General features: G+C 51.2%; 1 protein-coding gene across 2 annotated transcripts in view; it reads left to right on the top strand.

Moving 5' to 3' along the window:
* The first annotated feature begins 274 nt into the window (after positions 1 to 274).
* Positions 275 to 24,799, top strand: part of NR3C1 (nuclear receptor subfamily 3 group C member 1) — a 62,128-nt gene continuing 37,603 nt past the window's right edge. The window contains exons 1-2 of one of the 2 annotated variants that reach the window (XM_066329437.1): positions 275 to 608; positions 2,539 to 3,727. In XM_066329437.1, coding sequence (XP_066185534.1) covers positions 2,553 to 3,727 — 1,175 coding nt within the window. In that variant the 5' untranslated portion in view covers positions 275 to 608; positions 2,539 to 2,552. Of the gene's footprint in view, positions 609 to 1,684; positions 1,790 to 2,538; positions 3,728 to 24,799 lie in introns of those variants that run through there. The other variant, XM_066329438.1, reaches the window with a different exon arrangement.

The raw sequence follows: 24,799 nt of genomic DNA, 5'->3' as shown, positions 1-24,799 counted from the left end.
GTCCATTCTGCCCTGTCCACTCTGTCCTGCCCGCTCTGCCCTGCCCTGTCCATTGTGCCCTGCCGGGCGGTCCCTGCCCGCTGTGCCCGGGCCCGGCTGCACTTTCCCGGCTCGGCCAACAGGTCGCACCGTTCCCCGTGGCTGGGCTGGCCCCGGGCCCGGCCGAGGCGAGGCTGTCCGGGGCGCGGAGCGGCGGCCCCGGCCCCGGCCGTCTCCACTCCCTCAGCGCGTCGGGAGGCGGAGGCGGAGGGAGGGGACGGGGAGGCGCCGCCGCCGTCCTCCATTTTGTGGCGGGGGCAGAACCGCCGAGCGCGGCGCTCCCGGCCGAGGGACGGGGCGGGCGGCGCGGCGGGGGGGGCCGGGATCCGCGCGGGCAATTAGCGCTAATTAACGGAGGGGGCGCCGCGGCGGCGGCCGGGGACGGCTCCGGCTCCGGGGCCCGCGGGAGGAGCGGCGGCGGCGGCCGGAGCGCTGTCGGCAGCGGGGAGAGCGGTGCCGCCGCGGCCCCTGAGGGGCGGCTGTTGATCCCGCCGCCGGCCGCCGCCCCCGCCGCGGGCCGCCATGGCCCTGGGCGGCTGAAGGAGCCCCAGCGCCCTCCCCAGGACGAGGTAAGGCCGGCGGGGGGCCCGCGGGGGCTGCGCTTCTCCCCGGGAACTCGGCAGGAGGGGCGGCAGCGGCGGTCCCCGCAGGAACGCCCGGGGCGGCGGGGGGAGCCCAGCACGGCACAGCATAGCCCAGCCTAGCCCAGCCTAACCCAGCACGGCACAGCACGGCACACCCCAGCCTAACCCAGCCCAGCATAGCCCAGCACGGCACAGCCCAGCCTAACCCAGCCCAGCACAGCCCGGCACAGCACGGCACAGCCTCCCCCGGCGCTGCCCGGGCCCGGACAGCAGCGGGAGCGGCGACCCCCGGCCGGGCCCCGCTGTCGGTGTCCCCGGGGAGCGGGCGGGGAGCGCGGCCGAGCCCCGAGCGGGGCCGGTTCTGCACGAGTGGGTGTGCCAGCAGACGGCTCAACAGGTCCCGACACATTGCTCTGAAAACTGTACTTCGCGAAGGCGATTTTTATTGCGACCCGGCGGTTTGAAGTATCTGCGGCGTTTTCCGCCCTTTGGGCAGGCTCTCGCAGCTGATTTTTTGACACGTTTCCTACGCTGGATGATTCGCTGCCTTGTGGGGATTTTTTTGGGGGCGTTGGGGGAAATTGTCAAATGAAATAAGTACCTTTTCCCTCCCCTTGGTGTTAAAAAGGAAGGCGGCAGCGCTGGAGGTAGACAGTTGTATTTTTTCCGGTGGCTTTCGGGTGTCCACCTTAAGCAGGCAGCGGCCGGGGGCTGCCCCGCTCCCGGTGCGGGCCGTGGCCGGCTGCGGCTCCCCGGGGCTGCATTCCCCCGGCACCGCGGGCAAAACCCCCGGGATCCCCTCGGAGAGCTGCCGGGGGGCTCCTGGCGCTGAGCCGCTCCCGCCCGGGGCGAGCCGGCCCGGGCCACCTTAAGGTTTTTTTACACGTGGGGCCTTTGAGTCGCTGGCAGCCTTAACTTTGCCCGCAGAAATAGCGGCGGGGCCGCGGCCGTGTGTCGCGGTGCCCGTGTCCCCGTGTGTCCATGTCCCCGTGTGTCGCGGGGCTCGGGGACACTGTCCCCCGGACTGCCGCACTGCCCGCCGCCGGGCCAGGGCCGGACAGCCTTGTCGGAAGTTTGCGGGAAGAATTTACGATGTTTTCTCCCAATATTTATGCTCTCCGCTGAAAAAGACACGTAGCAAAATACAGACGTCTGAAAGTTACGAGGTTTGTTTTCGCTGTGCCGGGTGGTGTTTGCGGAGTAGCCGTGGATGTGTAGAGTGCTGGAAGCTAATAAAAAAATCCTGCTTCGTTTATAGGCAGGTTTTATTTATAAAGTTGAGATGTGTTTAAAGAGTTGTGCGGGGTTCGCTGCGAGGTGGGTGGGTGGGTTTTAGGGCCGATCTGGTGCGAAGGTGGCCAGCGCTGTGTTTTGTGGTGGGTAGTTGAGTCCTGGGGAATGCCAAACCGCGGAGGTGCCGCCCCTGGGAGCTCCGGACCTGCTCTGCCAGGGGACAGCTGCCTGGGAAAGGTGCCAAACGTCCTTTTCCCCCGCTCAAGGTGTAGTTAAATACCAGAATTTACCTGGCGGAATTTGTAAACCGGGTCCTTTAGCAGTTTTTACAGTTCCTTTGTGCAGGCGTGGGTGAAGAGCCGGAGAGTGCGTGCAGAGGTGTCATGTGCTGTAGCTGGAGTTGTGTGCAGGCAGACTTACCCCTTCATCCACATTTAGCAAAGCTGTAAAATACGTACTTCCTCCTCGCTAGACAGAAAACAAAACCCAAACCCCCCTGCAAACAAGCGCAGTGTGTTGGAGAGACGTGGCACGTGTCAGCCCAGAGCGTGGTGTGCCGTGCCTTCGCTCTCTGAGCAGCTGAGCCGCGTTCGCCAGGCGAAGCATTTAGACTTTTTATTTTGAAGCTGTTATTAATGTGCCCTTGCCGTGCTGACTTTGACTGCTTCTCATCTTTTTGTAGTTAATGATAAAGTAATGGATTCCAAAGAATTGCTTAACCCGTCGGATCAAGACGAAACCAGGAAAAATGCACTCATCAGTACCAAAGGAGGGATCGTGATGGACTTCCATCCACCCTTCAGGGGTGGAGCTACTGTCCAAGCCCCTGTGTCTACATCCCCTCTCCCTGCATCTTGTCAGTCGGATTCCAGTCAGCAACCTGCTTTGGCCGACTTTCCGAAAGGATTAGGAAACAATGTGCCTCAGCCGGACCTTTCCAAGGCAGTGTCGCTCTCGATGGGACTGTACATGGGTGAAACAGACGCAAAAGTGATGGGAAACGACCTTGGATTTTCGCACCAGGGCCAAATCGGCATCTCTTCTGGAGAGACGGACTTCAGGCTCCTGGAGGAAAGCATTGCCAGCCTGAACAAGTCCTCGAGCCTGGCCGAGGACGCCAAGGGAACCGCGTCTTCTGAGGCGCCGCTGGAGGCGGATTTCCCGGGCATGGCCGGGCGCGGCGTCCCTGCCGAGCCGGGGGCTGCGGTCCAGGGCCAGGTGGGCTCCAACGGCGGCAACTTGAAGCTGTTCTCTGAAGACCAAAGCGCCCTGGATATCCTCCAGGATTTGGAATTGCCGCCGGTGTCGCCGGGCAAGGAGCCCAACGGGAGCCCGTGGCGGCTGGACCCGTTGCTGGATGAGGGTGGCTTGCTGTCCCCCATATCCGCGGACGACGCCTTTCTGCTGGAAGGGAGTCTCGGCGAGGACTGCAAGCCTCCCCTTTTATCTGACACTAAACCTAAAATTAATGACCGCGGCGACCTTTTACCCAGTTCCAAAATGCCAATGGCTCAAGTGAAAACAGAAAAGGAAGACTTCATTGAACTGTGTACTCCCGGCATCAAGCAGGAAAACATGGGCCCTCTCTACTGCCAGGCCAACTTCTCCGGGTCGAACCTGCTGGGTACGAAAGTCTCGGCCATCTCCATCCACGGAGTCAGCACCTCTGGGGGACAGATGTACCACTATGATTTAAATACTGCGTCTCTCTCTCAGCAGCAGGATCAGAAACCAATTTTTAATATCATTCCATCTCTTCCTGCCGGGTCAGAAAATTGGAATAGGTGCCAGGGATCGGGGGACGAGGCTTTGGCTCCGCTGGGAACGCTCAACCTCTCTGGCAGACCTGCTTTCTCTAATGGCTATTCAAGGTAATTAGTTTTTGTTGCTCTTGATTAAAACGCTACGAGTGTGTTTAGCACAGCTCCATGCATGCTGGTTTGTTGCTCGGGCTTTTTTTTTCCTTTTCTTTCCCATTTTCCATTTGGTATGTGTGGCTGATTAGACATCACTGGGGAATGTTTATCCCACAGTACAACAGCAGCTTTAAGCAACTATTCAATTATTGGTATTAAAAGGAAGAAAAGGGGAGGGGAGCTGGCAGGCTGTAAAAAGTAAATAAATAAAAATACAAACTTCCAAGGTATGGCCTAGAGGGAGAATGGAGCATGTGGTCGCAGGATCCATGCACAGGCAGTATGGAAGGAAGTATTTAAATGTATAGAAAAGCTCCTTCGCTCCCAGGGGTTAGAGGATCAATCACCGTGGGCTTTTTTTTCTCTTCCTAGCATTACTTAAATGTTATGCACAAAAATAACTTGGTTGCTGGGTAAATTTCTAGAATCACATTTAAGCTGAACTGGAGTTTTTGCTGTGCTCGGTATCACATTTACCTTACATGGACAAGAAGATTCCGAGTGGGAAACACTCGGCAGCTTGTTCAATAACTGCCCTTTGGAGAGATAAGGATATTTGCAGTCAGACTTAAACACACCTGGAATTTAACTCCTGAGTCGAAGGGCTGCTGGGAGGGCAGCGTGGGGAGCTGGTTCCTACCTGTGGCCACTGGTGGTTGTGTTTCCTCGAGTCATGCAGAGGTGCAGCTGTTGCAGGAGGAGCAGCGTGGCTGGGGCAGCTCTGGGGGCAGCTCTGGGGGCAGCTCTGGGGGCAGCTCTGGGGGCAGCTCTGGGGGCAGCTCTGGGGGCAGCTCTGGGGGCAGCTCTGGGGGCAGCTCTGGGGGCAGCTCTGGGGGCAGCTCTGGGGCAGCTGGGCTGTGCTGCAGGAACACAGGAGCTGTTCCCATTCCAGGGGAACACCCCGTTGTGTCTCCCCCAGCTGCTCTGTGTCCAGCAGCTCCTTGCACGAGCAGCGTGTGGCCTCCACCGAGGAGAGGGATTTTGTAAAATCTGGTAGGAAACAGCCCTGCGAGTGCCTCTACAGAAAGCTGGTGTTTGTAGGCTTTTGGTGAAGGATATGCTTTAGCGTTCTGGGTTTTATCGCTGTGCTGACACTTGGATCCCCAGGGTGTTCCTGCCAGTCCCGGGCTGTCCCTGTGCAATATTTGCTCCATTTTCCCATGGCTGGAATGAAGCGGGTGAGGATTTCGTCTTTGTTTCAGGAAGACAACTTTCAGCTTGCTTCCGTTCTCGATTTCTTTCACAGATTTTGATTCCTGTTGTAAATGTGGGGGTTTTTGGTTTTTTTCTTAGTAGTGTTTAAAGCAATTTGTAATGTAAGAGATACAGAAAAGAAAATCAAAATCTGTGGCTAGATTCCACCTTGATACGTGAATATTGAGCATGTCTTTCCATTTATTTCGACAGAGTGGAAATGCTTCCTGCTGATCTTTTGCATAATTAGTTTAATTCCACGTTGTGTTCAGTTTGTTTCACGGGGATTTTGGGGGGAGTTTATTTCCTCTGCGCTCACTGTATCTTTAATAATAATCATAAACTCTGCGTCAAAGCAAGAAGTGTTTCTGCGTCGGGAGGATTTCAGGGACATTTAAACAGGCAGATTGCCCCGAGTTAATGGGAATGTCACTTTTGGGGATAATTCCGAGGAGGTGTGGCACGCATGGGGCTGGGTGAGCCGGGATGTGTGCCCTGGTGTCCTGGCTGTGATCCTGGAGCTCTCCTGGGCTGTGTGTGAGCAGAGCTGCTCCTGGAGGACAGGAGGAGATGTTCTGGGCTGTCTGAAGCAGTTTGGGACAGCGCAGGGAACGTCCCGGAGCATCCCAGCCCCAGCTGCCTGCCCCAGTGCCCGGGGTTATCCACCCTGGGGCTCCAGCACTGACGGCCTGGCTTCCTGCAAGGTCATCTTATATTTTATTGCTTCCTTTTTGCCGTAAGATAATGGATTTCTTCTTTTTTTTTTTTTTTTTTTTTTTTTTTTCCTTTATGGAATGTGTAAAGAATTTCGAGGTGGCTCTTAGTTGGGCTTTGCATAAAAACTCGTTATTCACAGCTTTGTGGAAGCTGTTCTTACTTCCCAAGGATTTTTATATACTTCAACTACAGAGTTCAGTTCTAAAAACAGCATTGTTTAGGTTTGCTTTATTATTTTATTCTAGAACATTCAGGCAATTCCATCTTCCTTTTACAGTGTTTGAGGTATTAATGAACCTTGGGTTTGAAACAAGAATTTTCTTTCTTCTTGAGCCTTGCCAGAAGTATTTGGTCTAAACTGGGTTAGTTTAAGGTGATGTATTGTGGATTTGTTTGTTTTTCTTGCCGAAGACTTAACAAAATTGGCATTTGTTTTAGAAACAAAGGAAGGACTCTCTTGCCAGGTTCCCGTGGTCTGGTTTTTTTTTTTTTTAGGTACTAAATGTGAGAGGTGGAGGCTGGGATTTTGAGAAGCTTCAGGTTCCAGGAGGAAATACTTCTTGATGTTGGTAGAATTATTTGTCTGCTGATAACTTACTAATTGTAGATTGAACACAGGCTGCAATTCAGCCCTGGTGTTCAGGTTGTATTTAATCTGCCTGTTTAATGGGAAACCCAGAATGTCCCTTTCTCTCCCCTCAGGCTGGAATTGATGTGCCATTTCTGAGTGGGTTTGCTCCTCCAGGTAGCCCAGCGTGCTTGGCTTTAATGAGACAAGTAATAATCAGGCCCAAGAAAACCAATCAATTGCAGTGAGCTGCAGAGGGATCCAGAAGTTAACAAGGATGCAAACTTCAGGAGTTTGATTAATGAGGGTGAATTGGCAATAATCGATAAGCTGCTGGTGGTGGAAGAACCAGCTGGGGCTTGTGCTGAGCTGCTGAAACACGGAGCTGCAGCTCCTCAGACCCCAGATCTGAGCAGCAGGGAGGCTTTGGGGGGGCCTCTGGGGTCTCCCTTTCAACCGAACGCAGTGAAAGAAGAAGGTGGGCAGGATAAAAGGGAGGAGAAAGTAAAGTAACAGGCATTTTACCTTAGATTTTCCTTAATGGCAGTGAGACAGCAGCTGGAAGAGGAGCAAATCGCGCTGCAGTGCTTCACCGAAGAGTTGGAGGGTTTGCTGGCTGTCTCCAGTGGGATGTTCCTGTGATTTATTACACAAACCCAGGGAAAACCGTTCCATTTCAAGGAAATGGCTTTAGCAACACACGCTCGTGGGGCTCTTGCATGGTATATACATTAAATCCTTTGCTCAGCTCCTATTGCTCCGGCTTCCTGGAGATGTGGCTTGTTGTGGGGGGAGTGAAGGAGCAGCCCAGCAGTGCAGGGTTTGCTCCTACAGCCAGAATTCACAGAAACTGGGCCCCACTGGCGCTGTTAGGGCTTCTCTTATTACAGCTGAAATCATTCCTAGTACTTAAGCTTGTGGGGGATAAGGCTCATTAAGGAAGTTTAAGAAAGGGCAAGAGCTGAGAGAAGCCATTAAAGAGGAGGAGAGGCTGCAAGGAGAAAAAGTTTCTCCGGGTCGGTCGCAGTCCAAAGCCTTGCTGCCAAAAGTTCCCCTTGTGCCCTTAACTCCTTAACTGGGATTCTCCCTGGGCTCAGGTGCTGTGTGAGAAGGAAGAGGGGGGGAATAAAAAAAAGGGCTTGTTTGCCAGCAGTGGTAAAGGTCAGTTGTCCGTTTGTCTTGCCGCTTTGTTTCCCTCGGCGGCTGGCCAAGGCCGGTGGCTTGGCAGGGCTGGAGGCAGTGCTCTAAGTGCTGCCTGACTCAGCAGTGCATAATGTATGGGACATCCGGATTCGGGGCTTTTTTTAATAATTCTATTTTGATATAAAACCCAGGCGTGGTGTTTGGAGCGCTCAGGGTTCCAGTAGTCTGTGTTGTGATTTGTCAGCTTAATGTAATACTGTGCTTGGGCCTTGGGCTCTGGGAGTACACGGCTGAAGAGCCCAGTTGTTCTGGCAGAAAGGGATGGATCAGGAATGTCCTGCAGAACGTGCTCTAAGGCGCTGGGGAAAGGTAACTAGATAAATAAGAGGTCATGGAAGATGTGATCCACGTTTCCCAGTTTTGGCTGATCCTTCCATCGAGCTCATAGCCAAGGAGGCTGTTGTAAATCCAGTCCAAATGGTTAACTTCAGCAATTTTTTTTCTCCCTACAGTGATCTCTATTTTAAACTTAATTCTGGCTTGTAAAGCAACCATAGTTTTGTTGTCCATACCATTTTTTAAAATTTATCTCCATGGTTAAACCTGTTGTTACTCTCCTGCTGCCAGCAAAGGCAGAGCTGTGGAATAAGTCCTTAAGGAATGAGTCCTACTCACAAATCTTCTCAGAAATGTGAAACACAGGTATTATCAAACTCCTACATTGTATATTTACCATGCTAAAGATTTCTTTTACAGTGAGAGCAATTTATCTTGAGGGAAGCAAATTTGCCTTCTTCCTTTGATTTTTGCTGCTCGTTCTGGAAATGAACAACTGGTGCATATTCTGTCTGTATGCAACTGCAAACTGGAATTATTTCTGCACTTTAAAGGCTCCCAAGTCCTCCTGTCTTCCTGGGTCCAGTTTTATAGGCACTGCTGAGTGTGGTGGTAACTTTCCTGCTCCCAAAGCCGTTGCTTTGGGGTTCCATTCGTTTTTGGGGTAGTTGAAGCCTGCCTGAGCTGCTGTCCCACCCCAGGGTGCTGCTGTAGTGTCTTGTATGCATCCTGTGAATGGTCCCCGTGGCATCAGCCTTGAGGAAAACAACATCCCAATAAAATCCTGTTTGCAGTCCAAGTTACAAGCTGTGGGAAAAGCTTTGTAGAGCCGTGGTTAAAATTACCTGGAGCTTCTGCTGTTGAAATAACTGCGAGTGCCACGTCTGGTGTAGAGAAATGAACTTGGAAATGCCTTTATGAGGTGATCAGCTGGGAACTCAGGAGCACAGAAGGAGTGTGTGTAACAAGGTGGTTTCTGGGAAGGACACTTGGATGTGCTGAGTGCTGTGCACCAGACCCAGGAGTTTGGGTTAAGCTCTCTTTGGTTTCCCAGCCTTTGTCTCCCAGAGTCTCAAGTATACACAGATTTTAATCTTATTTACTGAAGAATTAATGTGTGGCACTGTTGCATGTACAGGTTATTGTTCTCATCCCAGGGATTTTCTGGCTGATTCGCTGCAGTATGAGATTCATTGATAACCATTTGTAACAGGCACTGAAGTGTGAGATGCACTGATGCCCTTTTAAAACACAGCCTGAGCTTAAATAGCCAAGGCTCTCACAGAGCAGACCGGGAGTTAATCCTGTTCTCAGAGCTGGGTTCTGGAAATACTGGTCAGATGCTGTCTGTGTTTGGCCTCATCCCCCTGGGACAGGAGTGAACCAGTACAGCTGGAATAGATGACACACGCAAAAAAAGAATAATTTCATCTCATTGTCTTGGCTCTGACTCGGGAGCAGCTCTTTCAGGCTATCTGTGGGAAAAAAGCAAACCCAGAATCCCCAGTTTCTCTGGCCATATGTGAGGGTGTGACCATTGTGGCATTGCTGGTTTCCTGCAGAGGGATGTCAGCAGAGGGTCTCCGTGGCTTGGAGCACTTGTCCCCCAGACTTGAGGGGCACCTGGGATGCTCTGACCATGCAGCTCTGGCTGCCTGTGGGCAGGAGAACCAGCAGCTGTGGGGTGTCCCCACGGATAACCAGTATCTGTGTCCCCAGAAGTGCAGATTTGGGCTGGGAGGGCAGTTCAGCACAATGGCTGTGTCTCTCCTGGGGGTTTCCTCCTTTCCTCACCTTCCCTCCACGGGAGATGTTGTGCCTGACTCAGCTCCCACGGACCTCTGCCGTGCTGATTCCTGCTGGGATTCCAGCCCTGGATGAGGCAGTGTGTCCCTGTGCTGGGGCCATGCCTGTAGTGCTTGAGCTAGAGCCATAAAACACCCTGGCAGAGGGCTTTCTGCCTGTCCCGTGGCCTGTCCTGCCGGCTGTGTCACCTCCGTGTCCCAGAGGGGTCTGGCAGGGGCAGGAGGAGCAGCTGCAGCTCCTCTGGCCCCGGGAGCCGAGCCTGAGCTGGGTTTGGGTTGCAGGGGATGGAGCTGAGGTCAGGTTCTCTCACTGCCCCTGTGTGAGAGGCGAGCCCAGGCTCCAGGACACGCTGTTACTTACCCAGGATATCATGTAGAGTTCTCTAATCCTGGTGCCTTAAATCAATAATCACCACAATTGTGTGGGTTTCTGGAGGAAATTGTGCTCTTCAGAAGTCATCTTGACACGGTGTGTGGAGAATGTTTCTGTAGCAGCCCACTGCCTTTCCAATCCAGCCAGTGCCACAGGGTCACCCTAAACCTCCAGATTCCAGTTCTACCTCTGGAGCTCCCAGTCCTTGCTAAATCTTGCTAGAAAATGACAATCCTCATGTATTTTGGAAATTAATATCTCACAGACTGCTGATACTTTGCTGTGGGAGTGCCAATATCATGCACAACTTCCTTTTTTTGATCAAATATCTCGGGTTTTGTGAGCTTGCAAAGGCAAAAGTACTGTTGAGGAAGGAATTCTGAAGTAATGATCATGTCTTTCTTGAATTCAGTTCACTGCTACTGTAATTTAGTAAAGAAAACGAGTTTCATATTGGATTTTACAGTAATACATTCTTCATACTATTTGTAATATGTTTGTACAGTTACTGTGTGTCAGAAAACAGCTGGAGATCATCAAATTTCTGCACCACGGTCACACAAGATTTAATATGAAACTTGTGAGCAGCAGGGCGCCATTTACTCTTGTGTTGCTTTATTCAGATACTTCTTATTTCTCGTTGCTTTTATTCGCGTAGCTGAGTTTAAAGTTAGCAAGTATTGCTCAGGATGGGACTTTTTATAAAGAAATGATGGCGCAAATGCGTAGTTCATCTCAAAATACTGCCTGGGAAACTCAGCAATGTGCTGTAGAGTCAAGGAGGAGCAAATCATGAAATATCAGGGAAGTCTGTATTCAAGAAGCAAATGATGGAAGTGATTTCACAGCTCCCTGGCTTGCTTTTCATTTTTCCAGGAGACCTGGGAAAGATCCTGTCATTGTCCTTAGCCAGAATATCTCTTGTGGTGCACTTCTGGGTGCAACAGGGGCTTCAGTCTTCTCTTACCAGGACCTTTGCAGGGGTGATTTGGGGCTTTTTGGTGTGTGTTGCTGTCCCTGGATGTTTGAATGCCTGTTCCTGCTGGCACTTCTCATGCAGAAGAGGGGCTGCAGGGTGGGTGACCTCTTTGTCACAGTGTCTTTGCTGCCTCTCACTGGGGAGAGGGATGTGAAAACACCGTATCTGGGGTTGGAAATTCTGGGGAATTTTTAGAAAATGAGGTTTTGGTCTTGGATGAGAATCCTGCAGCCACACACACAGCTCCTTTCCAGCTGCGTGAATTGGGTGTGACAGGGGAGGGTTTCCATGGATCTGTCCCTCCCAGCTGGACACTGGGAAGGGCCTGGCTGTTTGTGGGGTGTGTGCACCTGGCCTTGCTTTGGCCTTCAGCCCCCTGGCAGCTCTCCAGAGCCTGTGTGGTGTCTGCTTGCCTTCCCCTGCCCTCACAGCCTGCTTGGAGAGCACCACGCTGAGGTTTGGGGTCTGCAGGGATTGTGATTGCCCAGCTCCAGCAGATCCACTCTGCGCTGAGCCAGGAGTCTGCAGTCTGACAGAAAAGAGCAGCTGCTGTGGTTCAGTTTGGCTGTCACGGCTCAGAGAACCTGCTCCAAGGTGCGGTGGTGGGTAGGGATGTAGGAACAGGCTCTGGGAGGGCTCGGCGTGGCCGAGGAGCTGTGCCAGGGCTGTGCTGCCAGAGCCCATCCGACACCACGGAGCCACCGGGTGACTGTGGGGCATGGCCAGGGGGCAGGAGCCCCTCGGGGTGGGGCGGGAGCCCCTCGGGGTGGGGCGGGAGCCCCTCGGGGTGGGGCGGGAGCCCCTCGGGGTGCGGCAGGAGCCCCTCGGGGTGGGGCAGGAGCCCCTCGGGGTGGGGCAGGAGCCCCTCGGGGTGGGGCAGGAGCCCCTCGGGGTGGGGCAGGAGCCCCTGGGGTGGGGCAGGAGCCCCTCGGGGTGCGGCGGGAGCCCCTCGGGGTGCTGGGGTGGGCAGGGGGAGCTGGGCTGAGCTGCTGCTGTGCTGTTTGTCACTCATCCCAACACCTCGGAGAGGAGGGCTGTGCAGGAGGGTGATGTCCCACTGATGTCCCCAGTGGGGCTGTGCAGGAGGGTGATGTCCCCATTGGGGCTGTGCAGGAGGGTGATGTCCCCACTGATGTCCCCAGTGGGGCTGTGCAGGAGGGTGATGTCCCACTGATGTCCCCAGTGGGGCTGTGCAGGAGGGTGATGTCCCCAGGGATGTCCCCATTGGAGCTGTGCAGGAGGGTGATGTCCCCACTGATGTCCCCAGTGGGGCTGTGCAGGAGGGTGATGTCCCCAGTGGGGCTGTGCAGGAGGGTGATGTCCCCACTGATGTCCCCAGTGGGGCTGTGCAGGAGGGTGATGTCCCCAGTGGGGCTGTGCAGGAGGGTGATGTCCCCAGGGATGTCCCCAGTGGGGCTGTGCAGGAGGGTGATGTCCCCAGTGGGGCTGTGCAGGAGGGTGATGTCCCCAGTGGGGCTGTGCAGGAGGGTGATGTCCCCAGGGATGTCCCCAGTGGGGCTGTGCAGGAGGGTGATGTCCACACTGATGTCCCCATTGGGGCTGTGCAGGAAGGTGATGTCCTATTGTAGCTGTGCAGGAGGGTGATGTCCCCACTGATGTCCCAGTGGGGCTGTGCAGGAGGGTGATGTCCCCAGGGATGTGCTGCCAGGGAAGGGCTGGGGCATCTCCCCCATCACTTACAAACGGGGGCTGTGAGAACAGCTGTAATGTACTAAACTCTACATTTTGTTCATGATTTTGGTAGCTTTTTGGTTGGTCGGATGCTGTAAATTCAGAGTGATGTATTTGAAACCAAACCACCTATCCACAGGCACGCTGTCCAGTGCTGTGTACTCACATTCCTTTTTCCTCTTGCTTGGTTTTTTTTCCCCAAGAGTTTCTGTTACCTTTCTGAAGCAATAACTTCCTAAAGCCATCAGCAAAGGTTTTGAATAAATCCATGCTGAAAACGTGCTTGTTCTGCATGCACGTGTGCATTTGTTGTGCAAGAATGCAGTCCAGGCTTGTTAACTTCAAAAACAAAAACCAAAACTAAATAAAGAGAAGAACTGGCAGCCTTGACAGCTTCATGTGGATTTCAGTTTCTTGCTACTCAGCTGTTGTTTTCTCTCTTGTATTTCTTTTCTGTGGGCTGCTTTTGCTGCCAGGGCCTTTGATGGCTTATTTTGCCTGTTGAATTTCTGTTAATCTTGTGTTCCATATGAATTGCTCCCAAATCAATTGTGCTGTCCCCATGTGAGTGTAGGTATAATTGGACTTTTTTTTCCCAATAAAGGACTCTGCATCTTGGTTCTCTTAAAACATGGGCTAGATTAGAATATAAGCCAATATGAGAAAAACAGTTGTATCTGAAAGCAGACTTTTAAAGCAGCTTTAAAAATTAGAATTCTTAAACTTCATGTGCAGAGTAGTTTTGGGATGCTGAAGATGTATGGAATTTAATTTCACTTCACACCTTAGTTTTAATAAGATAATACATGTTTAGTGAGAAAAGAGCATACTGGGGGATGCACTGCCTCCAGGTAAGCGTTGGCAGTGACCCCAGTGATGGCACTGGAGTGGCCTTTGGCATTCCCCAGACCTGGGCAGAATTACTCTTATTAAAAAGTCATTTCCAAACAGAACCATTTTGGTTGGAGAAGCCCTCCTGGACCACTGATGCCAAGCTGTGCCCAATCCCCACCTTGTCACCAGCCCAATGAGTGCCACGTCCAGGTTGTGTTCAGTATCTTGCTGGGAATTCCAGACATGGATTGAAATCAGTTTGTAGAGGGTGATCTTAGATCTTTGCCTTTTGATTAGTAAGTGATGTAATCCTGTTTGGGGGGGGGAAAGGAAGACTTGTAATGCTTTTGGGGTGACTTGCTTTGACCAGACAATCCTGATAAGCTTCAGATTTAAAAGAAAACCGAAGGTTAAATTTCTGCTGTTATTTGAAGCAGCACAAAGCGTAGCCATGATCCTGGATCAGAGGTAGGCTCTCCCAGCTGGAACAGCACTGCTGCTTTAATCCATATTTCAGCAAAGGCTTTTCCTCTGACCTACTTTGGCCCAGCCCAGCCCAGGCCTTTGAGAGGTCCCTTGGCTGCCCTGACTGCGAGGGAAGTTCTCTGGTGTCGGGTCCGAGTCCTGCTGTGCCCTGAGTTCCCTCGGTTTCATTTTCGTGTTGCTTTCTGAATTCTGCCCTTCCTGGACACGTGTTTCTGCTGAGCCCCACACATCTGCCATTTTCTGAACTGAAAAGGAAGCTTCCCTGACACCTTCTTTTTTAACAAAACCCATCTGACGAGTTCTGTGCTGACTTGGTTTCCGTAGCTGGAGAAGACAAGTCTGTTCTCATGCAGTGCCAGGTGATTTGCAAGTTCTGTGCATGATTTGATAAAAAAAATCTAGTGCTGAAACTCCCTCAGCTAAAATGTAAGTGTTGTAAGAACCCGAGTACTTGGAATTCTGTCCTATGAGTAGCAGAGCATTCCTTTTCCAGCTCTTACTGAAGGGAGCAGCTAATATCAGGATGCCTGCACGACAACATCCTGAGTCATCGAGATACTTGACAGCTACTTTCCAACCAGAGCAACTGGTTTGACAAATGAGCTTGGACTTACTTTATCACTTTAAAGATAAATCTTTAAAGACTCTTTTAACACGTTAAAGGTTGGGACATCTGATCTTTTATTAAATAACAATCTGGAGGTTTCGAAGTCCACTTATTTTTGTGCCTGGGCTCGTTCCGTGTTGCAGATCAAAGCCCGGCATACCAGTGGGGAGGAGGAAGTGACTGGGTTTCTATTCCTGGCTGACCCCAGCCTCGGAACCGAGGAAGAGCTTTAAAGGAAATGCAGCATTCAGCTCTCTGAATCTTTCCAAGTATTCATAAGTGCTACCAGCGCTGGCTTCCTGCGTGCGGCATTTCAAGGCGTGGACATCTTAAAACTGTCCTCATTTCAAAATGAAATGGGGGTGACAAGGGCAGCCCGAAACTCCACGGGAAGAGCAAAACTTGCAGATGCAGCTTTTATCAAAAACATCCAAGCCATTCTGTTTTGACCTGGTGGACAGCTCTGCAAGCCCAGCCGGGGTGGGAGGTGGCAGGAAGGGATGGCCAGAGCCCGCTGGGGCTGCTGCCACATGGTCTGTGCCCCTCCACCTGGCCAGGGAGAGCCCCATGGCAGCACTGCAGGGCCAGGGTGGCTTTTCCCAGCAGGCCTGGAGGAGCTGCCAGCCCTCAGAGATGTTGTCTGCGGGGAACCAGCACTGTGACAGGCTCCTGGAGGAGCTGGAGCTGCCTGGGACCTGGGGCAGGGTGGGTTGGGAGCCCAGCTCCTTGGCAGAGGGAGAGGCTGTAAACCTGTAAGGTCACTGAGCACGAGGAGGCTCTTGCGAAAGAGCTGTCCTTGCTCCTGGAAGGAAAACATCCCCTCATCCCGTGTCCTGGCCTCCTCTGGGGCTGTCACTGAGCTGGGAATCCAGTCCACCTGAATTGATTGGAATGGCTTTTTCTCCTTCCTTTAAGACTTTGACACAGAGGCCATTTCAGAGGACAGAACCCAGCAACCCCCCAGGCTGTGGTGGAGCTGGAAGAGCAGTTCTTCTGTGGGCTGGAGAGCTGGGCAGACGTGGGGCAGGATTTGGGGTGGCTGCTGGGGCTGAGGAGTCTCTGCTGCTCCCTGTGGGTCAGTGCTGGGCTGGGGAGGGAGTGTGCCCAGAGGTTTCTGGGTTACTGAGCCTGAGCTGTTTCGGGTGCTGAGCACTGGGCTGGAGAGCTGTGTGAGCTCCGAGCCCAGTGGAGAGGGAGCTCCAGCTGGGAAACGTGGGGCTGTGAGCCTCAGGAGTGTTAGCCACTCATTGCTTGCACAGGATGGAGCTCAGAGCTGGCAGCTGGGGCTCGGGGAGGGGTTCTGGCTGGCACTGATCATCCTGGGCCACCCTGAGCTCGGTGTGCAGCTGGAGGATGGTGTTGGTCACCAGGAGGGATGAGGAGGAGCTGTGGCTGTGCTCGGTGAGCCCTGGTGTGCTCCCATCCCAGCTCTGCCCTTCCCTGCTGCCTGCCCCTGAGCAGGCTCCAGGGGGTCCTCGCTGCCTACCAGAGAACTTCTGTGGATGGTTTTGGCTCCAGTGCTTGAGAAATTGTCCCCAGATGCCAGCAGATGAACAGCCAGAATGGAGCGGGGACAGTGGCAAATCCAGGGTGCTTATGTCTTCCTGCACAACACTTCTTCCTTTCCTCCTTTTTGATACTGGGATATTCACAAGTTTGTGTGTGTATTCCCTCACCCCATGTGTTAAATTTCATATTCATTTTGCCTTTAAAATTTCAACTAAATCAAGGTGGTTATAGGAAACAGGCTCTTCCAGATGCTGCCTGGGGAGAATCCTGGGGGCTTGAAAGGCATCCTTCCCTTCTTTCATGCTGCAGTCATCGTTCCAGAGGCATTGAGGAAATTAAAATCTTCTGTTATGAGGATGGGTTACTCTGTCACACCTATTACTGTCAGTAGTTTCCCTGGCTGTCCCCGTTGTCCCCACAGGTCTGGATTGCTGTCCCAGCACTCAGGAATGTTCTTTGCCCTCCTGTGCTGTTACCACAGATGTGCCACCAAAAGCAGCTAGATCCCAGTTTGGCAAAACCCAATTTTTTTCTCTAGTTTAGCTGCAAGGAGATTGTAGTAAATAGAATAAATATCAATTTAATAGAATTGATACAATTTTGTGACTTAAATGTAGTCTTTCAAAGTATTTTTTACAAACACAGCAAGGAAGAACTTTAATTGCTCAAGAGAAATGAGGACTTGACCATGTTCTAGCCATTCCAGTAGCTTATTTTTCTTTCTTTTTTAACTGCCAAGGATAGAACTCAGTGCTCTGCTCTCTCTAATCATTTTTCCCAGGGAAGGTGATTATATTTGCTGTTGCTGTGTTAACAATGTGCCGTGGTGCTTCAGACTCCTCGTTTGGAAGGCGCATTAAATGCGAGGGGTTTCCAAGGTGAGAAATTGGGCTGCAGGGAAGGAGCTGGCTCTGGGCTGGTTTGGAAGAGGCTGTGGCTGGGGTCTGGAGGGGCAGGTCCCTGCTCAGCCCCTCTCCGTGTGTGCAGTACATTGTGTTACTGCTGTACGTTTCCCAGGGTGATGACAAAGCTCTCCGAGTTTTCCCAGAATTGTAGTTTTAGTGGATAAAGCTGTTCTCGATGCCGGAGCCGGGAATGGTGTTGGGAATCCTTTGCGTCTTTCTGCCCTGAGGGGCTTTCTAATTCTTTCCAGTAGAAAGTCATCGTGCACATACTGCAGAGCATTAATTGCTTGGGCTGAGCCTCGCACAACATGTGAAAATTAACAGTAATACAAACAAGCTGATGATGAGACGCTGCTCTGGGAGACCTTGTGTTAAAATGACAATTATTGGCTTCTCCAGTGTTTTGGAGACCTTTTTGTGCTGGTGAGACCAGGCTGGGAGCAGCTAATGGCTCCATCCTCCAGGGCTGCTGCTCTGCTCCAGGGCACGCAGCTCTGCTCTTATTTCTGGAGCTCAGGCAGGCAGGGCTTTCAGATCACTTCAACAGCAGTATTTCTTTGGTCTCAGTCACTCTGCAGGCACTGGTGTCCTTGCTGTAGGATGCCACAGTCTGTGCACAGAAGGGGAAGAGCAGAGCTGTGTCACTGCACACTGGAGCAGTTTCTCAAGGAAGAGCAGTTCCATTGTTCTCCCTGCCCTGGACTGCCTGAGATGTTCCTTCTCACAGCCTGTCTCTTGGCCTGAGCACTTGAATTTCTTTGGACTCTTTGGACCTGCTCAAACCAGACCTCTTGGTTTGCTGCTGTAATTTTCCATTCACAGAGGAACTGCAGAATGCTGTTACTATCTTTTTGGAGGTGTCTTAGTTGTCACCTGCCTCCATTAATGCCTTTGCAGCATCATGCTCACCAAGCTGCTGCTGTTTGGGTAGGGGCTGTGTCTGTTACCATCCTTTGTCTCAAAAATTGGAGTCAAATATTTGATTATAGTTTTTTAGCACTCCAACACTGACACATTCACCTTTTATTTTGGATCCCTGAGTTGGTGAAGTCTCTACTTCCTTTTTTTATTATTGCTGGCACAGTGAAGGATCACAGAATAGCTTGGGTTGGAAAGGACCTCAAAGCCCACCCAGTGCCACCCCAGCCGTGGCAGGGACACCTCCCACTGCCCCAGGTGCTCCAGTCCCTGTCCAGCCTGGCCTTGGGCACTGCCAGGGATCCAGGGGCAGCCACAGATTCTCTGGGCACCTGTGCCAGGGCCTCACCCAAAATCTCATCTAACCCTTCCCTCTGTCAGTGTAAAGCCTTTCCCCAGGCCTGTGCAAAAAAAGGAAAGCACCTTTTGTCTCCTAAGTAACGTTTTGCCAGTCCAGATTTCAGTTTTCATGCCGGTCAGTCTGGCTTGTGCAGTTGCCTTTGATAAATAAGCAGTGTCTGGGTTTGCATTTGACAGGACAGGCATGTTGGAATTCTCTTGGTGAAGCCTTTTGGCCAATGAAAACTGCTTCTTCATCCTGGTGATGCCTTTTTCTGTTAAATTACCAGCTGTGATTATATCACTTACCGTATGCAAGAACATTTTAAATTTTCTGTTATGAAACGTGTATTTACTTAGATTAGAAGGCTCATACAGAACGCCTGTATTTGATGGCTAATATTTTTAGAGAAGTAGCACACCCATTTTGTCTCGGGGTAGACATGCAAATGTAAGGCAAACACTTAGAGTCACAGGTTGGAAGGCTGTTGGTCAGTCCCAGCCTGTGGGACGAGATTAGGGTGTCTGGTTGTGAGAGATGGCCGAGGAGCGAGTCCTTTCCTTAGCAAACCACGGGGTTTGTAACTGTCCACGTAAAGCGCCCGGCCGCTGTCCCCTGCCAGCTCCTTATCAGCGCTGCTGCAGCCCGTGCCGCCGGAATCACGGAGCGGGAGGAGCTGGGGCTGGCGGCATCACAGCACCTGCTGCTGTGGGCAGGAGGGACCAGACACCTTCTGCTGGCCCTGCACGGAGCCCTGCACGGAGCCCTGCACGGAGCCCTGCACGGAGCCCTGCACGGAGCCCTGCACGGAGCCCTGCAGGGGACAGCGGCGTGGGTCAGAGCCCAGGGCTGGTGCTGGGGTGCTGCTGGCAGAGCCCCTCCTGGCCGTGGGCTCCTGGGGCTGAGAGCTGGGGTCAGCGAGGGGCTTGGGCCCAAAGCTTCGTGCTTTAATGACTGCAAAGGAAGACAAACTGCTCTGTGTTTGTGAGGGCCAGGGGCACTGCCCGAAGCCGTGCCAAGGCTCCAGCTCCCCCTGGCACACGGCTGCTGAGGCTGGACACCGGGACTGTGACTGCCAAGTGCTGTGGGTGGTGAAGGACCCGTGGCAGTGTTTGTGTACACTGTAGGTCTTTTGGCAGATTTGCCAGCCCCCATCAGCAGGGTTTTTCACTTGGATCACAAGATTAAACTTTAGTCTTGAATATCTGAGAGCTCTTGGAAGGAAGCAAACATCTCTGTTGTGTGTCTGCTCCGGGTTTGCATGTGCTCTGTGCTTGTGCTTGTCAAGGAGCAGGAGTTTTACATGGGGCATGTACATACAGCAGCATTCTAATAATCTATATAAATTCTCTCTAATAATGTAATTCCTGCTTGTATCTAAATGCTCTTCCCAGTTTGATGCATGTGAGTTTTAATTTGATACTGGATTCTTTATTCACAGTCTATATTCAGAAGCCAGTGCAGTAGCCATCAGCAGTGGGTATTTTTATTGTGGACTGCTTTGTTCTTCCTTTCTCTCTGACCAGAAAACTCGGTCCTTTCTTGGATTTGTGGATGCACTGCGGAGTTATCAGTGGTTAGACAACAAGTAAACACGTACTGTACGTGGGCTGCTGGCCAGCTGGCCCCGGCCGCCGGCAGCTCGGGACTTGCTTTCAGCCCCAGAAGAATGCCTGTTTGCTTGGTCATTTCCTTTCCTTTCAAAGACAAAAAATAAAACTTTTTTTTCTCCAATTAAATTGCTTTCCTGGCCTAAATATTGAAATTAGGGAGAGAGCTCCTCAGATGTTGGGGCTCAGGCAATGTGGGAGAGAACTTTTGAGTTTGCTTAGAAGCCCTCAAGAAACAGTCATGCAAATGCCAGGCTGGGCTTGAAATTCATCTTTTTTTTTTAATTTTTTCTTTGTGGGGGAGTTTGACACTGATTTTCTCTCCCTGGTTGGGGCCTGCATTGTCTGTGGCAGCTGTGGGTGCCCCCAGGGAGGTGTTGGGTGCCCTCGAAGGGCAGTGCCCTGACCTGACCACAGGCAGTGTCCTGAGGCTGAGCTTCCTCTGCTTGGAAAATCCCCTTTCACAAGGGTGTTTTCTGCATGTTTTCAACTCCAGGGTGGGGAAGGCAGCTCAGAACATGACCTGAAGCACCCTGGGACATACCTGGCCACAGTACCCTGGTGTTTTGAACCCCTGTGACTTGTTTTCTTCCAATATTTGAGTGATGGTGTTTCTGTAATGTGGAATTTAAAATGTCTGTGCTGTAAGCTGGAGAATAATTAGGCTGAATGCATGCCTGTAATTGATCTTTTTGCTGGGTATTAGACTAAAGATGTGCCAGGAAATCTGTTTCCTTTCCTGCATCCCTTTCCTTGTCCCCTCAAAATGTGCTCAGAAGCTCCAAAACAAAACCCTTCTGCTGGGAAAGCCTCAGCACATGAATCAAGGCTCATGGTTGTGGCTCCCTTCTTCGACCAGAGGAGGAATTTTTCAAGGGCACCAACACGATGTGTGTATTATTGCCTCCAGCTCATGGGTTCTTCAGCCTGGGAGAATGTATGGGCAGGTTTGGAAGGGGCTGCCCAGGGAGGTTTGGAGTCCTCATCCCTGGAGGTGGCACTCAGTGCTCTGGGCTGGGGCAGGGTGGGCGCTGGGGAGAGCTTGGATCAGTGACCTTGGAGCTCTCCCCCAGTTTAAATGATTCTGTCCTTTCACCAGTGTGACACAGACCAAGGAATTATCATTGGGTGGTGGAGTGAATCTGCTTTTACAGGGAACCTCTCAGTAATAGTTTCTCACACAGCAGTCTTAGGTATCATCTCTCCTCTTGGCTCTGGTGTGAGGTCAAAAAGAAATCAGAGGGTGCCTTGGCAATGGGACTGGAACAGCAGCACAGGTGATCTTGGGGTTAATTTACCTATTCTGCAGAGCTTATTTCCAACTTCACTTTATCTCTTCCTCTGATCTGTTGTCTCTGTCCACGTAATGCTCTTTTGCAATAGCAGTTGCATTTCTGGCAACTTCTGGGCTGGTTTTGCCTCCTTGGGGTGCCAGAGCAGCCTCAGCACACGTGCAGTCTCCCCTGCCTGTGGTACAGAGCTGGGGGAAGGTCAGGGGTGGAACACATGGCTGTGTCTCCTGAGCTTCTGGAGAGGCTGCAGAAAGTCTGAGGAGAGAGCCAACCTTCTGTATCTTGGGAACTCAAAAGAGCGGAGGCTTGCGGGAGAGTGAAGGCTGATGGTAGGAGCCACCTTCTTCTCCAGCTGCCTCCAACAAATGTCAAGTAAAATGCTTATTTTACACACCAAAGGCGTGGGGGAGCTTGCCTTTAAAAAGTGTGTGAAAACATTCTTTTCATATTATAATTCAGGACTGAGTTTAAAGGCTGGTTTTGAAAGCAATAATACTTAGTGGAAACTGGTTTTGAGTATTTTGAATGGTTTTCTTCCTTATTAATTTTCCATTTGAGCACTTTAAAGCCTATCAAGTCCATTTCCCGTCTCCATCATCACATTGAGACTACTTGGTGGTTTCTCTGATCTTCTCCAGGCTTTGCTTTCTGTAAATGACAGTCCCTGTGATATTTATAAAACTGTTTTTTTACTTGGTGGTGTTATTAAAAAATGCCAAGCAGAAAAAGTGAGTCTGGGAGGAATGAATTTGGTTATTTCTGACTTTGCAGCACTCTGGGGTGGCTCTCGCAGGGGGAAGGAGGAGGCTGGTACTGAGCAGGAGAGCAGTAACGTGGGTTTATTCCATGTCTTGGGAGCACATTCCTGCCTGCAGTTAGGCTGTAATGAGCCCTCTGCCAGGCTGCCATGTGCAGTCCCTGCAGGGCTCCGGGCATCTCAACACATTACATTCCCATAAGACACTGGATATTGGGAAATATCTGCCCGTACACGTAGGGCTGTGCAGGTGAACACAGCCACAGGTACTCCCCTCAGGTAGTAACCTGCTGCATCGTGGAGCTGGGATTTGTCACCTGGAGTTAGCACTGAGCTGTGGAGTTTGGTCCTTGCTTCATCAAAGTCCATGAAATATTCCAAGTTTGTCTTACAAAGCTTAAAAAGACTACCAGGTCGTGGTTGGAGGCTCAGCCTAATCATGTGATTTAGTTGGTAATTTCCTTTCAAATACAAAACTTACAATTTTTATTCTCCAATTAAATTGCTTTCCTGGCCTAAATATTAAAATTGGGGAAAGAGCTCCTCAGATACTGGGGCTTGGGCAATTTGGAAGGAAATTTTTGGGAAAAGGTCGTGCAGATCACAGAATCCCAGAATGACTGAGGTGGGAAAAGACCCCCCCAACTCCATGGAGTCCAAACTGTGCCCAGTCCCCACCTTGTCCCCAGCCCAGAGCACTGAGTGCCACCTCCAGGGATGGGGACTCCAGACCTCCCTGGGCAGCTCCTTCCAAACCCATCCATACGTTATCCCAGGCTGAAGAATCCAGGAGCTGGGAGGAATAATGTTTTCTTTTTCTTGCCTTTGTGTAGCAGTTAAAGCACATTTTCTCTCCCTGGTTAAAATCAGAAGTGCTGCTTTGTTCTTCAGCTCTTCTGCACATACATTTCTCAGCCCAGAACAGATTTTCAGAGAAAAGACAGATTCTCTTAATTGTCAGCCCTTAAGTGAAGCTGAAGGAGAAGTGACAGATGCTGCAGGATTTGTGATTGAATTTGCAAGAATAAGCAATCCAGGGAAACACTTATCCTTGTCTCCTTGGAGAGGCTGACCTGCTCATCGCCAGCTGAGGTGAGGGGCTCAGCCTTTTACCTGGATCTGCCATTTCCTTATGGGTTGTTGCAGGGCAAAATGGGGTTAAGTTGTCACTTTTCCATGCTTTTTGAAGCACCACAGCTTCTGGAATACTGAGAAGTAGCTGCAGTAGTGGAAGTTAGTGGGTCTGCTCTTGTCATGTAGTCATTTACTCTGTTTCTCTCATGATGTTTCCTGGGTTTTTCTTCCAGAACCAACCATAGGTCCCACATGCAGAGTAGGGGTAAGAGGGGGATCTGTATTACAGGTAGGAAAAGCTGTAGATAATGATAGCGTGTTCAGCATCACAAATAAAAAAAATACAAAACTGAAGACATTCCTTCCTGTCAGTTTGATGATAATTTATATTCAGGCATTGGTTAATCTCATCGAAATTCAGATGTGCTGAGGATTCAAATTTAAAAGCATAATTATCCATACTTCAGTTTTCTCCATGAGGCAGTGGGGAGGAGAGACAGGCTTGGATTGTTCTTTGCTGTTCAACGTTTCTCTGTATTGCCAGGTAAGTGTTCATTATAGCCATACTTCTAAACTTAGCACCTCTTTTGGCTCCTGAAGCTAGATTAAATTATTTGGGGGGGGGCAAAATTAACCCTGGATTTTTCTTTAATATTTTATTCTTAGGATGTGTTCGTTCTTTTTTGTTTTGTTTTGTTTTCTGTGGTGGTGATTTATTTGTTAATAGTCTTCATCATACTTTACAGCTTGGTCGTTGAGACACTGAAATGTTATGACTGCATGCATCCTGCATGATCCCGATGTTGTCTTAACTTTTCACCTGGTTTGTCTCTGAGCCAGAGCCTTCATTACCCTGCCACGAGTAGGCTGGGTGCTGGCAGCTTCCCTCGGCGGGGTGGAAAGGAAAAGCCCCATGTGTGGTGGGGTGACTCCATAAAAACCAGCAGCTCCTTTTCCTCCTGGGAGGGGCAGTGGGAAGGCTCCCTAAAGCAGTGGGATGACTCCAGAAAAGCCAGGGGCTCCTTCCCTGCCAGGAAAGGCCAGCAGAGCTGATTCCTGTCTGCTGGACTCCAGAATGTCAATTGGAAATAATTGTTATTTCTCTCCACTGGGTCCTGCTGCACCTGCAGCCACACACCTGTGCCAGGTGAGTCCCTGTCCCAACAGGGATTATCTGTGCCTTTCAGCAGAGCCCTCTCCACACAGAGGATCAGTCAGAGCTGGGGTTGTTCCTGTTGGTCAGTGGGACCTTTGTTGGGTGGTTCTCAGGCAGAACATGGAGGTGACAGAAGAGAGTTCAGACATCGTGGGACAGATTTTAGCCTGGAAATACAGCGAGGCTTTGGTCATACATGTATTTATTGCACCTTAAAAATACTCCTGGGGTAGGTGCAGCTTCGGGGGGCTGTTCAGAGCCTGGGGGGGAGCCCTGTGCTGGGGAGCCCTGTGCTGGGGAGCCAGGCTGGTCCCAGCCTCTGCCTTTGGAGCCCTGGCTGTGCTGACGTGTCTGGACTCTCACGTGCTGCTTCGCTGTGAACCACTGTTAAAAATAAGGCAAGATTAACCCCTTTGCTGTTTCCTAAAGATTGTTTGTTTCGAGGTTAATTTCTCTAAAGCCCCACGAATCTGAGAGAAGCTTTCCAAGGGTAGAAAAGCTTTTGTCAAAAGGAACCTCATCCCAGCCTTGGAGCTGGCTGAGCCATAGGATCAGTGTCTCTCCAAGATGCAGCAGCAGTTGAAGTTATTGTACTGGTAAAGCAATACTTGTTTAAACCAGGATGTTGTGTTTTAGATAAAAGCACCTCCGTGTGCTTTTCATTAGAAAACTGAAGGCTTTCTGTATGTCAGCACCGCCTGTTATTTGGAGTTAAAAGCTTGTTTGGTGTGT

This window comes from Sylvia atricapilla, chromosome 14 (assembly GCF_009819655.1).
Source record: "Sylvia atricapilla isolate bSylAtr1 chromosome 14, bSylAtr1.pri, whole genome shotgun sequence".
In the NCBI taxonomy this organism is placed as follows: Eukaryota; Metazoa; Chordata; class Aves; order Passeriformes; family Sylviidae; genus Sylvia; species Sylvia atricapilla.
Note: the sequence above shows the minus strand (reverse complement) of the source record. Positions and strands in the feature narration are given on the sequence as shown.